This window comes from Xiphophorus maculatus, unplaced genomic scaffold (genome assembly GCF_002775205.1).
Source record: "Xiphophorus maculatus strain JP 163 A unplaced genomic scaffold, X_maculatus-5.0-male Unplaced_Scaffold_BN000167F, whole genome shotgun sequence".
Classification (NCBI taxonomy): Eukaryota; Metazoa; Chordata; class Actinopteri; order Cyprinodontiformes; family Poeciliidae; genus Xiphophorus; species Xiphophorus maculatus.
This window is the reverse complement of record NW_019369764.1, coordinates 663-15,839: the sequence shown is the minus strand read 5'-3', so window position 1 is coordinate 15,839 and position 15,177 is coordinate 663. Positions and strand designations below refer to the sequence as shown.

Sequence of the window (15,177 nt, the reverse complement as noted above, 5' to 3'; positions counted from 1 at the left end):
ACCTAAAGCTGCGTAGTTGATAAAACTGCAGATAAAGACGTTGCTATCTGAGCACATCAGCGTGAATCTCACGGTACCAAAGACTGGCACACAGCCTGTGATTGTGCAACCGGTTCTTTTTATGCATTTAGTTACTTTTTCATTCCCCTCGTCTATTTTTATAATACATTTTTTTCTTACTTTAACACAATACAAATATGATGCTGTTATGAAACTTGTGTCATAATCTTTAGATTTCAGTTCATGGGTAAAAGATGCTACCAATGTTTAGCATTTTATGCATTTGTGCCACTTTTAGGATATTTATTTTGATATGCTTTACTTTGATCTTGTCCAAACTCATGATTTTTTTAATGCTTACATTTAGCAGTATTTTTCTCAGTAATGTATTTAAGCAGAAATACTGTCATAATGTAAAATCTGCTAATTTATTCAGCGCCGTTCCTCAGCAGGAAACTTGACCACATCCAGGACAAATATGCAAATTAAACTTACAGACTTTCTTTCTCATTACTGCTGAATATGTATTAACTAATCTGACTCATTTAAGTGGCTCGTTATCACAAACTGAGGCCTGATGGGTGTGGCGGCGCCGCTTCCTGTGAATAATGGAGTCAGTCCAGCTAAAAGACGCCAACAGTTGATGAATAATTGTCACATGACCGTTTGATCCGTCCAAAGCTAAAACTTCTTCCTCTTTCTCAGCAGATTTAAGCTAAAGTCACAACACATGAAGTGCGGGAAGGAAGTCATCGAGGGGTTTCAAGGAAATGTCGTCTTTCCTGTTACATGAGTACATGACACCAATTTTCCACTGTCTGCTTCTCAAAAATATCAGAAGACTTTCTGTAGTTACAGTTAAAGCAAAAAATAAAATTCAGCTGGTGGAGAAAAACTCTTTTCAGAATAAAGTTCAGCTCATTAAAGAGTTTTAATGTTAAACCAGAACAACCCATGCAAGTATAAAAAGCAGTTTCTAAGTAATTTTATATATTAAAGTGAAAGAAAATCTATCTGAGGAAGAAGTAGCTGTTGCCTTTGTTAAATGATGAATTGAAATTGTTTTGGTTTAAAGTTTTTGTAGAAATCATTCATCAGTTGCTGCTTATCTTTCACAGCAGCCATTGTACCTCACATACAGTGGTAAAACCAGCTGACCTAATGCGCTGCAGCTTAGCTTAAGTTGCTAGGTAACGGTGACATGTGACTCAACCATTGGGAGGTTTTTGAAAAGGCTCATTTTCCAGACACCAAAAAACATCTGGATGGTTTTAATAAGAGCCTTTTAGACGCGGTTGAGACCCAAACAGAATTATCAAAATGTGCAAAAAGTTAATTTTGCATAATAGATCTGCTGTTTGACAAATAGACTTAATGATCTCCAAAGTAAATGGCTTTACTGAAATAAATGTCATGTTTACTGGGGAATTACTTTATTGTAGTTTTATCTGACATTAAAAATAGTTTGATGATCTGAAACATTTCAGACGGATGAGTAAGAGGTCAAATAGTTGCACAGCGCTGCTGCTTTCACCTTTGACGCCACAAGAAAGATTGTAGTTCTGTGATGGGAGCGACGGTTTTGTCTTGGTTACGGTTTCTGTTCATGTCTGTGGGTATTCTTGGTATTGGTTCGATGTAGCGCTACTGTCTGTTGCTCGCTGCGCAACACATTTCCTACACTTAGTGTTAAATTTTAAGCGTTTCTGGAAGGTTTTTCTTCTGTTTTTGACATGATAGCCTTTCTGCAAATTTGAAAATGGTTTATATTCACCTTTTAACTCAGGATTTGGTTCTGCATTCATTTATTTTAAAAGGGAAACCAAAACAAACAATTTTATGTCACTGCAGATCAGAATCTGAATCAGTTTTATTTGCTTGTTGCACAAATTCAAACATTAAGCAGGTCAATTTATTTATATATCACATCAAAACCACAGATGTTGACCAAAGTGTCGTACAATTCAATAAAGTGAAGCGAGAAAACAGCAATAAGAACAACAAATAAATACTTAAATGTAAGGTTAAAACAAAATACTAATATACTGTATAAACTTTCATAATAAAAGATTCTGAAACTGCCTGAATCAAACAGAATAAAAATGGGTCCAGCATAAATATGACAACTATAGAGGAAATAAAACTGAAGGAGTGGCGTCTTCGTCTATGTTCATGTGTGGAAACACATTTTTAATGTGAGGTTAGAAAAGTTCAAACATGTTTTTAGGTTTTAGTCGATTAGCTGACTGGCTGTAGCGCAGACCTGACGGTAGAAGTCTGAACAGTTTGTGTCCAGAATGTGTGTGGTCTGCTACTAAACCCCTTGAGAGTTTTTATTCTTTTGCTTTCCCTAAAGCAGCTGCTCAAGTGAAATAAGATATTTGCATTTGGAACTAGATAAAAAATAAGGTAAGATTTTTATCCATCTGTTTCCTGCAGAATATCTTCCTGTCATCGATGTTTTTTTTACCTCTGTGTGCAGACGCACCACAATCACCTGCTGCAAAGGCTCTACTGCCTCTCCGCTGATGGTAGCGTGATTTGACTAGGCCGTCCTCAGGAAGAGACATCCTGGTGCTCTTTGGAATATTTTTATTGTAACTGAACCCCTGGGCCTAAACGTGATGACGGCTGCATGCAGGGCTGCTGCAACGTCGGCCCAAATTCAGGTTACAGCAGACAGATGAGTTCAGTTTTTATTTTTATTTTTAAACAGTTTCATTTCTAAACACTTTTAAAAACATGACATCATTTCCAGAAGCACCAGTTTGCCAGACTATCCTCCCACTGAGTGTTTTGCAATAACACAAGCCATTCCAGTCATTTCAAACTAACTCAGTGTGTTTTTTATAACTTTAATAAATGTTTTGAATTAACGTTTTTATTATTCTTTTTCTAGTGTTCACTTTGAAACTGAAAGAGAGCAGCAGTCACCACAAAATGTTCCTCTGATTTACGGCTCCATTTCTGCATCAATGAAACGCCGAGCTCGGCTAAAACCTGCACAACCAAACCTGAAGTCACCAAATTATGATCATGACTGAAAACAAAAAACAAGTATTTGAAGATCTTTGGTCTCAAGATGAAGGTTGGAGCAACAAAACAGAAACTTTTAGCTAAAGTCTTTCAGATTCGCACAACTTCAGGTTTATTGCATTCAAAATTTGTGACATTATTGACCCTGGTTTAGCACAGAGTCCGTCCCTCAGTTAATCAAGCTTGGCATTTCTGTTGCATCAGCTTTCTGCATGTGTGGTCAACCACAAGCGACAGAAGTGAACTCTGCGACAGGAAAATGAAAACGTCTCGCCTGTGTGCGGCACGTACAACATCTGAAAAATAATCTTGTTTTTAAGATTCTAGGAAGGATGAATTCAGATAAGGAAGAGTTTCATGCAAAGTGTTGCGAAACGTTTTAGTTTTAGTGTCAGAAATGAGGTGTCATGTCAGTTCAGTTGGTTTTCAGCTGATTCCCATCGCTATGGTTACAGGCCTTTAGCTCTTTAGCAGCCTGAGCTTTCACACGTTTCCTGTTCGCACATTCAAACTGTAGCAGTAAATTTAGTTTGCTATTTCTATTTTTCAGCGGCGTACGGTGATAACTTTGAAGTCTTGGTTTGCAGGTCAGAGTGTTAAAATAAAACGCTTGACAGAAGAGAGCTGATCTAAACGGGAAGGTGTAAAATGTTTGTGCAAGGCAGAAAATTCAGTTTCTCTTTCTGGATGTTTTAATGAATTTCTCACATTATTTACTTGTATCTAGTTTTCTGAAAACTCGTTATTATTCCTCGCACATTCAGAGCTGAAAGTCCTACAAAATATGAAATATTGTTACTGCTGATCACAACTGAGTCATTCAGCAACATTTCCTTACAGCAGGGTCTCAATGGAGACAAGAGGAATTTAAATCATAGTTTGTCAGAGTGGGAGTAATATGAGTTGTTGGCCTCCTGCAGTTGGATTTTCTCTGTTCAGAAATGCTTTCTGCAGCAGAATAACAACTCAGTTCAAAACAAAAATTCATTGAAAGTGTCGTATTTAAACCAGATCTCTAAAACCGGCATTAATATTTAATACAAGCAGCTTTTTGGGGTTATTTTAGGTCTGGGAAAGTATTTTGTTCCTACTCAAACGCTGGTTTCCGAAATATTCTCTTTTTAAAAGGGGAAATTCTCCAGATGAAAAGTCCATTCTGCATTTATAGCTGGCAGAAATATTACGTGTTGCAACTGAGAATAAAAAACGGTCAATGAGAAAATCAGACAGGAAGCTGGAGTTATTTTAATCTAGTCTCGATTAACTTCAAGCTGCAGTTGAGTTTGGTCTCAAGTTTTCTGTCTTCTTAGCTTTGCATTGAAACCGACTGTCTTTAAATCCTCAATCTGCTCTTTTGCATTAAAAAACTTTTTTAAAGTTAAGAGCTCCAGACAGAAACTTTAAAAACTTAAGAAAGCCGACAGTTTCCCTCTTCTGCTTCTGCTTTTGTTTTTCTTTCCGGTCTTCTGTTTTTCCCAAACGCAGCAGTTTGGGTTCTAATATTATCTAAACTGAAATACTCCTGAAGTTTAAAGTTTGGTTTTAAAAGAAATCTATGTTTGTGCAGATGTAAAGCAGCTCATCCCATTTTTTATGCTGTTTGCTACCAAAACCTGTGCAGAAATAAGTTGAAACACATTATCTGACTGCTGCTGACCTCTAACCTTTTATCAACTGGAATAATAAACTGAACTTTGAAAACATGTAACTGACTTTGAATTAAACATATTTCTAAACTGATGTTTTGTAAATTGCATTCAGACATTTGTTGTGAATCGATGCAATATAAATAAGCTGAATTTAATTTTGAGGATAAATATGTTTGCATTGTGAGGAAATGTGTGTTTTACATTTTAAAGCATGTGAAAAGATGGACTCTGATGAAGGAAAAATAATTTTACTCTACAAGACAGATCAGAAATTAGAACAAATTGTGTTTTAGTGGCTGGGAATCAAACTTTTTGTGTTAAATAATCAACATTTTATGTCAGTACTTAATGATATATCATAAAAAAATGATCAGGAAGTTTTAATAATGTGAAAAGTTTAGTTATTGGACAAAAAGGGAAATTCTGAGCTCAGTTCTGGAGAACATTTTCCAACTTGAGGAAAGTGAGAAGCTGAAACTTTTTCAGAGAAATTTATCCCAACTTCGCAAAAGAATCAATGAATCAATTTCGTCTGAACTGTTCGGAGAGGAACTTATTCAGTAAAGTTCACTAAAATGAATCTGTAATCATTTTTAGAGGTTGGTTGGAATATTGAACGGTTTAAATCTTGCAGGACAAACTGAAGGTGAATCACATGAATGAACCGACGCCAAGTCATTTCCTGTCTCCTCTCTGAGGTTTTCCATTTAACCTCAACGATGACATTTCCTCTATTCTCCATGGTTTCACTGTGTCAGAGTGAAATAAAGGTTTTTACAATAAAAAAAGAGTAAAAAGTAAAATATATCTGCAACAGGACATCAGAATGTAGCTACAGTATTTTATTTTTGTGTGGATGTTTTGTAAAATAAAGAGGAAAATAAGATTTGTAAGTAAATTTTAATACTTTGAATATTTGATTCTATTGTTTTTGACATTGATGGAATATTTATTATATTTCTTTGAGGCCTGTTTGTATGGCTTTTCTCCAGTATTTGGCACATGCATCTTGTTTCTGTAAGCATTTTTTAATTATTAAATTGTGAAACTGAGAAAATAACGACTTAAAATTTGGAATATTGGTAAATTGACATTATTCTGGTAATATTACAACTTCATTCTTGGAAAATTATGACTATATGCTCTCGTTACTTTGGCTTTATTCAGATAATATTTACACTTCATTCTCATATTATTATGACTTCATTATTGTAATCTTCTGATTTTGTTCTTGTAGGTAAATTTTCTTTCTCTCAGTTTGGTCCTGATATTCTGTGGTAAGGATGGGACTCTAACATGTGACGATGTGTTGAATTTTATGAGACATAACAGTTTGATTTAATACTAAACTGCAGACCAATCCCACATTTAAAGAAGGAAGGAACAATTGTTCGTTTAGCTACGTTTGTGTTGTCATTCCTGTAAATAAATGAGAAATTTAACATTTTGCATAAACTCCGAGGTGTGATTTCTCCCTAGTTAGAGGACTAACTTGGATTAAAAATCAGATTTTTGCAACCAGAGATTATCAGGCAATCAGCTTGGAGATAAAATTTTCTGTTTTAGTCTTTTTCACCAAATTTCTCTACATTCTTAATAATAAATAAATGACAACAAAATAGATATTTTTTCTATTAATCTACAAGATAACTGAATTTTAGATAATCGGGAAATGACAGCAGGACTCAGGATCCTTTAGTTGGACGAGTCACCAGTTCATCACAGAGACACTTAGAGAGCCCAGCTAACCCAACATAGAACCAGTAGCAGGAGTACCTGGAGAGAATCACAGCATACACATGGAAACTCCCTGCATAAACACCACAGCCTGGGATTTGAACCCAGAACAAAAAGGCCTAAATAAAGTAAAACAGCAATGAGATCACAGTGCTGATGAGAGTCACATTGTTCAGCCCTGAAACTCTGGTTCTCTTTCTCTCTGCTGGGTCAAACCAACCTGTTCCCCTCCCCACCTGTGGGGGCGCTGCTCCGAGAACCACCAAAGGAAACGACATAAAAACCTCCGAAGACACTGAGCGCAACTTCCTGAGCAAAATGTAGCAGCATCAGATTTTAGCGGTTGTTATTTTAGCATTTCTCTTTTGTTTTTGGTAAAAGACTAATAACCATTTCTCCTGCTAGTGCTAGCATGGTTAGCACGTTTGCTTTGGTTGTATTTACCCAGAATGCCCCTCTCTATGCATTCGAACCGCACCAGAGTTCACTACAACCGAACTGAGCCCGAGGTTTGAAGGAGCAGATTCGATGTTTTTGGTTCGATTACCATTCACACCTCCCCAAATGAACCAGACTGTTTCAGATAAATGAACTGGAGCTGATTAAAGCGGACCGGGCCGGGCTTGTGTGAATGACACCATCATTAAGTGCATTAAAGATGTTTGGACTTTTGCCTTCGATGATTCCTTACACCCCCTCAGCGAGGAGCTCCCTATTTTTGACTCAACTTTCCGAGCGAACCTTTCTGATGAAAGCGTTTCCGAACAGTAAAGTTTTTGGGTCATTTGGTGGAATTCCCCTGAAGTCAGCATCTCCTTCATTCACATGTTCAGAGCTGAGGGAATCGGAAGATGACTAACCAGGGAGCCGCTTCTGCTTTCGGTCGGTTAAGTAGAAGCGGCGTCCGTCCAGCCGTCAGTTCACAGCAGAGCAGCAGAGGCGGCTGACCAGAACCAAACACTTTCTCCACTTCTTCCCTCAGTCAGTGAAAATGATCCGGTTTGACGGTTTGCTGAAGGCTGCGCTGGTCACCGTCGTCTGGGTGGTCGCTTCTGGAAACGCAGGTAAGACTGGTTCAAAATGAAGCAGGATTTTTTTTGCAAATGATTTGAGACTTAGAGCTTTTTTTAAAATCTTCATCTTCAGATGAGAAATTAGCCACTTGCTGTGAGAAAGTGAACAGGAATGAGATCACAGAGCCGATCCTGGGATTCCTGTTCCAGAAAGCCAATTATCCGTGTGTCCAGGCCATCATGTGAGTATTTTCAATCCAAAAACTAAAGAGCTGCAATGAAATCAGATCTTTAATGAGAGAATTTTACACTCTTTATTCAGAATATGCTAAATAATGAGACTCAACACTGCAAAAATATAAAAAAATATATTTTTCTCTACTTTCTAGTGCAAATATTATAATACTTGAAATAAGATTAAATTAACTTAAAAGTAACTTTTGAACAAGAAATAAGAGTTTGTTTTAAGTCAATGATTTCTTAAAATTGTTCCACTAGCAGCTTATTTCACTTATAAGATGAAAAAACATCTTATTATAAGTGGAACTAGTATTTTTTTTAAACCAATATCAACAGTTTATTTACATAAATAAGCTCTTATTTCTTGCTCAAAAGTTACTTGTAAATTAATTGTGTCTTATTTTATGTGATATAAGAAATTTGCACTAAATCTAGACATAAATACTTGGTCAGATTTTGTGTGATTTTAAGATGCTAACCTTGATTCTTAAATTGAATTGGACTTTTATAAAATGTGGATTCTGTTTTCCCTGCAGCTTTCAGACAGAAAGCGGTCTTTACTGCAGTCAGGTGACGGCTCCCTGGGTTAAAAAGAAGATCAGCGAATACAGGTTTGTCTAAAATAAAAGCTCCTAACGTCGCTTGTCCTTCTGTTTTACTCGTCTATAATCTGTTTTCTACGTTTCCTCTAACAGGGCAGCGAAGGCTCTAAAGAGCGCGGCCAGTTCCTCTCCACCATCGGTCTCCCTCCTCTCCATCATCACCTCCGCCGCCTCCGCTCCGCCTCCCTCCGCTCCGCCTCCCTCCACTCCTCCTCCCTCCACTCCTCCTCCTTCCTCTTCCTCTCCTTTCTTCAGCTCTGCCTCCGGGGTTTCATCCGGCGATTCGTTTTCTGGGAGCGAGGAGGACGAGAGCTTCGTGACCTTCATGACCTCCGGCTCCGGCGAAAACAACTGATCATGTTTCATCAACACTGGAGCAAACAGCCTAGTTATATTGAATTAATTTAGGATTTTTAGTTTCTTTCATAAGTTAAATTATTTATTTGGTAAAGCTAAATTTACTGTTCTGATACAGTGAAGGTTAATATTTATTACCTTGTGTATTTATAAACATTTGGAGTAACTTATGAAGCAGTTCGGACATGTTGAATGTTTACTCATTTAGTTGTTTGTGGAAATGTTTGGAACTTAAGAAACTTGAATGCTTTAATTTTGTATCCTGAAGGAAACATCTGGGAAAATAAGAACTTTATGCATTAATAAATATGATTTTATATAAATTATTTGTTCATTTTGGTCTCCATCTCATATCGTCAGTAGCTCTTAGGTTCAAATCCCAGAAAAACACAAAATCTTACCAACAATTTATTGTCTAGTTTCTATTGTAAATATTTTAGTGCACCTGAAATAAGACAAAACTCACTTACTAGTTCTAGTTCCACTTGCAAAAATATTTCCCCCACAAAAGGCAATTTTCTCAAAAAACAACATATTCAGAGCACTAAATAAGCCAAAACTGTCAAAAATATTTTTACATTTTTAGCCAAAATCCATCAAGTTTAATAGTTCTAGCTTCTCTTGGTTCAAATTCACTAAAGGAATGTAATGCTGTTGCATTTTGGGCAATAAAAATATTACTTTTCTAAATAAGAAAATAATTAGTATTTGTTTACTTGCATCTAACACATTTTAAAAAGTTAAATTGAAAATCTCAGAATATGTCAAGTTTTTAAAATTGATAAATCATCAGAATAACTGTTTATTAAAATAATAGTTAGTTGCAGCCCTAAAAATGTCTCAAACTCATTTAAATATGTAAGTTTGTCTTAAATACAATAATCACAGGTCTTAAGTTTTGTTGTGACACAAATATTTCATCTCTTATATTCAGTGAAGTAGAAAATGTCTGAGTTTTGTGCAGAAAACTGCGATTTGCGACTGGAGGCTGTTGTAGCTACCGCTAACTAGCTGCTAATACACCTGCTAGCTAGCTAGTGAGCTAGCTGTTTGCGTCTGAACAACATTCATTTTTGCGACTGGCTCGCTAATGTTGCTAAACCGAACGATGCTACATTCATTCTGTGTAAAATATATATACTTATATATATCTACACAATTTTCTTTTCTACATGTCTATCATTATAGAGGTTATTATAAAGATTTAATTCATAATGGTGTTCAAAATGTTTCTATATCTGAACTCGGTACCGTTTGAATGGGTTCTTCTTTTTTCCGCTTTGAGTTACCATGACAGCTAGAAAAGACAAAGTCTTATTTCAGACGCAAATAAAACAATACTATGAACATTGCTGACTTCCTAATATAATAGGTTTTTAAGTTTTCATGGATTCCCAAGCGGTCCTGAATTAAGAAGACGGTGCTACTAGTTAAAGCTAACGCAGCACAGCAAAGTTTACAGCCTTCACTTCACTCCGGATCAACTTCTTCAGCCTAAAGCAGAAGGTAAAGGAGCCTCCTGTGTTATTTCCATGGAATCACTTCTGTATTCAGCCTGAAAGAGTTTATGGGAACCAGAGAGCAGACCAGAGCCAGACAGCCGAGCTACTGATCCGCCTGTACACACTGCTGGAAACACCGTCCTGCTTCACAAGAAACATGCAAAACTAATAAAGTGAAATAACACGGAGACCTTAAGGAACACGGCCATATTTTTCTAAAAGCAACAACTTTGAACCTGAACAGTCAGCTGAACTAGAACTCTGACACCAGAGCTGCTCTACTGTTAAGCTATGGACTTGTTGTTCTTCAGAAGGAAAAAGCCTGAACCGCAAAATCCCCGTTACTTTGTCTCTGACACTAACGACAATAAACCACATAATATACTTGAACATAAGGTAAAAACATCGTCCGTTAGAATGGATGAAAAATGTTTAGATACTTAAATAGCACATTTTTACAAGAAAAATGTCGGAGAATATTGTCTACTAGCATAAGCTAAAGCTAATGTTAGCCACAAAGTTTAAAGAAAGCAAAACTCACCTTCGTATCTGTGTATAACGAGGCGAACATCTTAAAACCTTTCTCCAGCTACTTGTTGGGCTTCGGATCGATGTTCATCATTAATTGTTACCTTGGACAAACACCCAGTGGAAAGAACCTTTTTCAATAGATCGGAAACGACCGAGCCGCTTTTCCCTGAACGCGGAAGCTGAGCTGCACAGAGCCCATCGATCTCTACGTTTTAAAGAAACAGGATAATCCACCTGCTGAGGCACCGTTCGCCCTCTAGAGGGCAGCACTGAGAAGAGAAAGTGGATATAAACAAATTCACACAGAAATGTTAAAATTTGCACAGAAACATAAATATAGAACCAAAATAATCTATTCAGACAATTTATCAGCATAAAGGTTGAGTTGGGAGTTCGTCGTATGAAAGTTTGTTTATGTTTTTAACTTTGTTTCTGTCATTTCTGCTGTTACACCTGAATCTCCCCAGTGAGACAACAAATGATATTTCTGTTCTATGGTACAATAATGATCAATGTGTGAATAATCCTGACTAACAGGATTATTATAGTTTTGATATCTATATATAGTTTTGCCTGAAGGTGTCCAGATATCAGTGTTGTGGCTTGTTTTTGTGTTACTGGGAGGGAAAACATTGTGACTTGTTGCATTAAGTCATGCTGAGACTCGTTGCTAAACCTGTTGAGACATAAATGCAACTTCCACAAAACAAGAACATCCTGACCTTAAAATCTTCCTGTTTTTACTTGTTTTCAACCTGAATTTAAAACACGTTGAACCAAAATGTAAAATGTATTACATACTCTAATGTTGGTGCAGTTAAACCAGGCCTGCTTTATACTGTACAGGAATTAATTCAATTCATTTTATACGTTTTTGTGAAGTTGAAAAATGCATTTAAGTTGATTTCCCATTTGAAAATATTTATATTTTAGTTTATTGCCCTGGATTTTTATACAAAACGCCCTGATAAGATTCATTTTGGGATTTTTTGTTTGTTGTATGTATTACTGTACTTTTTGGTGTTGATTATAGAATGTTTATATTGATTTTTTTTTTTTAAATCGTTTTAACCGGTTTTAACTTGTTTCTTTACCGTGGATCTCCAGTTCACGTTTTTTAGAGAACACAACCAAACACCAAAGATAATTAATATTAATAATATTCACTAATATACCTGCTAAGAAGCTAACATCCACTGTCTTCCTTATTTACGCTCAAAGACATTCAGCCAATCAGCACCAAGCAAAATGAACGCAGCTCCTGGATTGGCTGATTTGGCAGCCAATAGCGTAGCAACCTAAATATTTCAGCTTCGCTTTTTGTTTTGAATATTTTAGATATTCTCTACAAGAAATATGAAAATGGGTCAAATTTTATGCAAATATTTTGACTTTTATTGATGCATTTAACCCTACACTGCAAAACAAAATCTTACAAAGGTTTCTGTCAAGTTTCTAGTGAAAACATCAGTGCACTTGAAATAAGTAACGCTAACAAATAACTCTTTTTTTAAATCAAGTTACAGGAGCTTGTTTTTAGTCAATAATTCCTTATTTATTTAAAAAGTTCTTGTTCCACCGGCAGATTATTTCACTTACAATAAGATGTTTTAAGTGAAATAATCAGCCAGTGGAACTAGAACTTTTTCACCAATAATAAGAAAGTATTTCCTTAAAACAAGCTCCTGTATCTTGCTGTAAAGTTAGTTTATTTCGAGTGTACTAAAATATTTGCAATAGAAATCCAAAACCTTGGTAAGATTGTGTTTTTGCAGTGAATCCACAAGTTTATGTCTGAAGTGAAATTATATTTTTGCCATCAGGTTGACCTTTTATTTCCCAGGGTTTTCATGCGCCCACACAGTCAGGGAAGAAATACGACAAAAACTATAAATATAATTTTGTCATTTTGTGAAATCATCTACAAATCGTCATCTGAATTAGTCAAATATTGAGTTGTTGCTGGATGACAAGCAGAGCTGAACTTCTGCTTTTCTCGGTTGAATAAATAGAGGTTTTCTTCCGAGGGATGTCAGTTCACCATCAGCTCTCTGGAGGGGAAGTGAGACGACTGACCGACCAGAAATACTTTCTTTTCTATTTATTCTCCTGAACCATCAGCATGTTGAAGGTCGCGCTGGTCGCTGTGATCATGGCGGCTGTTTCTGCAAACCCAGGTAAGGGAAACTTTTAGCTGAATATTAAATGTTAATTCCTGTTAAAGATTAAATATTTGATTTGTTTGTTGTTCTCAGGTGAGAAGTTGTTTAGCTGCTGTAAGAAAGTCAGCACAGCTGAGATCACAGAGCCGATCACAAAGTTTGAGGTCCAGCGGCCGAATCCTCCGTGTGTGAGAGCCGTGATGTACGTACCTGCAGTTTCTGATTAAAACGGGAACATGTGAGGCGATAGCTTCCAGGATTCTGGTTCGATTTACAGCAAAATAAATAATGGTTTAGGGCAGGGCTGTCCAAAGGGCGGTCCGGGGGCCATTTGTGACCCCTGACAGATTTTATGCGGCCCCCCGACTGCTTTTAAAAATGATACAAATTTGTCCTGTAGATTCAGATGGAGGTTTTTAATTTGTAATCAGGGTAGAAATGATAACATTTCTGACAGAAAAATGTCAAATTGAACAGGAAGGATTTGTCTTTTAATAATTAAGTTTGAACAAAAAGTAAAACCAAGTGAATCCAGAAACTTTTACCGAAAAGCCAAATTTCTTTCTTTTTTTAAAACTTGGGTAGATATAACAAATATTTTGAAACAAAGTGACCCATATCCTGTTCTTATTAATTAAAAGCTTTTCCTTTAACACGCAGGACCTGCTGCGGCGTTTCAGGGCCATTGAGGAAAAAAACATTTGGGCGTAATCTCAGAAATCTAGAAAAAACTTAAAAATTTTCAACGAAAAAAACATTGAATTTATTTCAACATTTTCAAAAATGTTGAAAAAATTTTGTATTTTTAAATTTTTCTAGAAGATTTCTGAGATTAATCACAAAAGTTCAGTTTTTTAAATTAAAATTTACTCATTTTTTCAATCTGCTATCTGGTAAAAATCCGGGTTTTGGATCTACAGTAACATCAGGTTTATTTGGCTGAATTTAGTTTTTATTTTATTTTATTTTATTTTTGGCCTGCTTCTGGGTTTACAGAAAGTTTGTACACCCCTGACCTTTCTCCTTTTTGCACCCTGCAGCTTCACCACTCAGACGGGGCATTACTGCAGCCACCTTCTCGCTCCCTGGGTTTTCCAGAAGATCCAAGAACTGAGGCGAGTTGAAAACCTGAATTTATTCCTAATAACCTCAATTTTCCACCTTTAAACTCATATTTTTATGTTTTTATTGATTTTCCAACAGGAGAGCCAAAGCTCAGTCGTCCACTCTTCAGGTTGTCACTTCGACCCCTCCTTCATCTTCATCTTCCTCGCTCCTCTCCATCATTGCATCCACCGCTGCCCCTCCTTCATCATCGTCACCTGGACCGTCTTCATCGTCTTCGTCTTTCTCCTCCTCTGCCTCCACAAGCGCAGAAAGTGAGACGTTTTCTGCCTCCAGAGATCAGTAGAGCTGCAGCTGATGGAAAAAAACAGAAAATATATTTAATTTATTTTCTCTGTACAACTAAAACCTAAAGATAAGAAAAATGAAAGAATATAATTAAGCTAAATTACGATTCACATTAAATATTCCGTTTTTCAGTGTTAATTTGGTAACGTTATTTATTAAAGTATTTCACTGTGCAGGTAGAGGATAAAATATATTTATATTTATATATATATATACGTTATATATTTGTGACAGTTTAATAAATGATAAAAATGCCTGTAAAATATTTTAAGCTATCTATCTACTTTAAGGTGTTTAACGCTTCACTCTGAAGTAAAACTGTAAAGATATAAAGAAATAAAAATCTCTAATCTAAACCTTAATGTTTGTTTTTCTACATCTTGATTCATTTTCTGAAAATAAAAATCCAGATAAAAGTCGATGTTCAAAGTTTGATCAAACATTTTTATGGACAAAAATCATCAAACTTCAATTTAAAACAACAACAAAAAAAATTAACATAATTGAAAATGTTGTAAAAACTGCAGTTATTTTATTTAAAAACTATTAATTACAAACAGATGTTTGAAAGTTTTTATTTCTGTTAATTATAGTAATTTAAAAGTAGAAAGTAGTTTTAATGTAAAATATGTTTGATGTCGATTTTCAGTCGATACTTTTAACCTGATCAATGAAACTCATTGGATTCTGATTTATCCAACATGACTGCAGTGTATAAATAAACTTTTAACTGACCAGGATTAAATCGTTTTTAACGTCATGACAAATTGAGAAATCTGGAAAGGATCAGGTCAGTAGGAAGAGGTCAAAGGTCAAACTAACTTCTAACCGAAACGCTACAATTGTTTAAAAGACAATCCTACCAAATATTTAATGTCTGAGTAAAAATCCACCCGAATGTTTTAGTTCTGTGGCAATGTGGTCGTCTTGAGTCA

General features: G+C 35.9%; 1 protein-coding gene across 1 annotated transcript; it reads left to right on the top strand.

Annotated features, from left to right (window-relative positions):
• The first annotated feature begins 7,327 nt into the window (after positions 1-7,327).
• Positions 7,328-14,605, top strand: LOC102233015 (uncharacterized serine-rich protein C215.13-like). Its single transcript, XM_023330067.1, has 8 exons — positions 7,328-7,486; positions 7,569-7,677; positions 8,212-8,286; positions 8,371-8,625; positions 12,789-12,844; positions 12,923-13,031; positions 13,870-13,944; positions 14,033-14,605. The coding sequence occupies exons 1-8, from the start codon at positions 7,414-7,416 to the stop codon at positions 14,238-14,240; spliced, it is 960 nt and encodes a 319-aa protein (XP_023185835.1). The 5' UTR covers positions 7,328-7,413; the 3' UTR covers positions 14,241-14,605.
• The last annotated feature ends 572 nt before the right edge of the window (positions 14,606-15,177 follow it).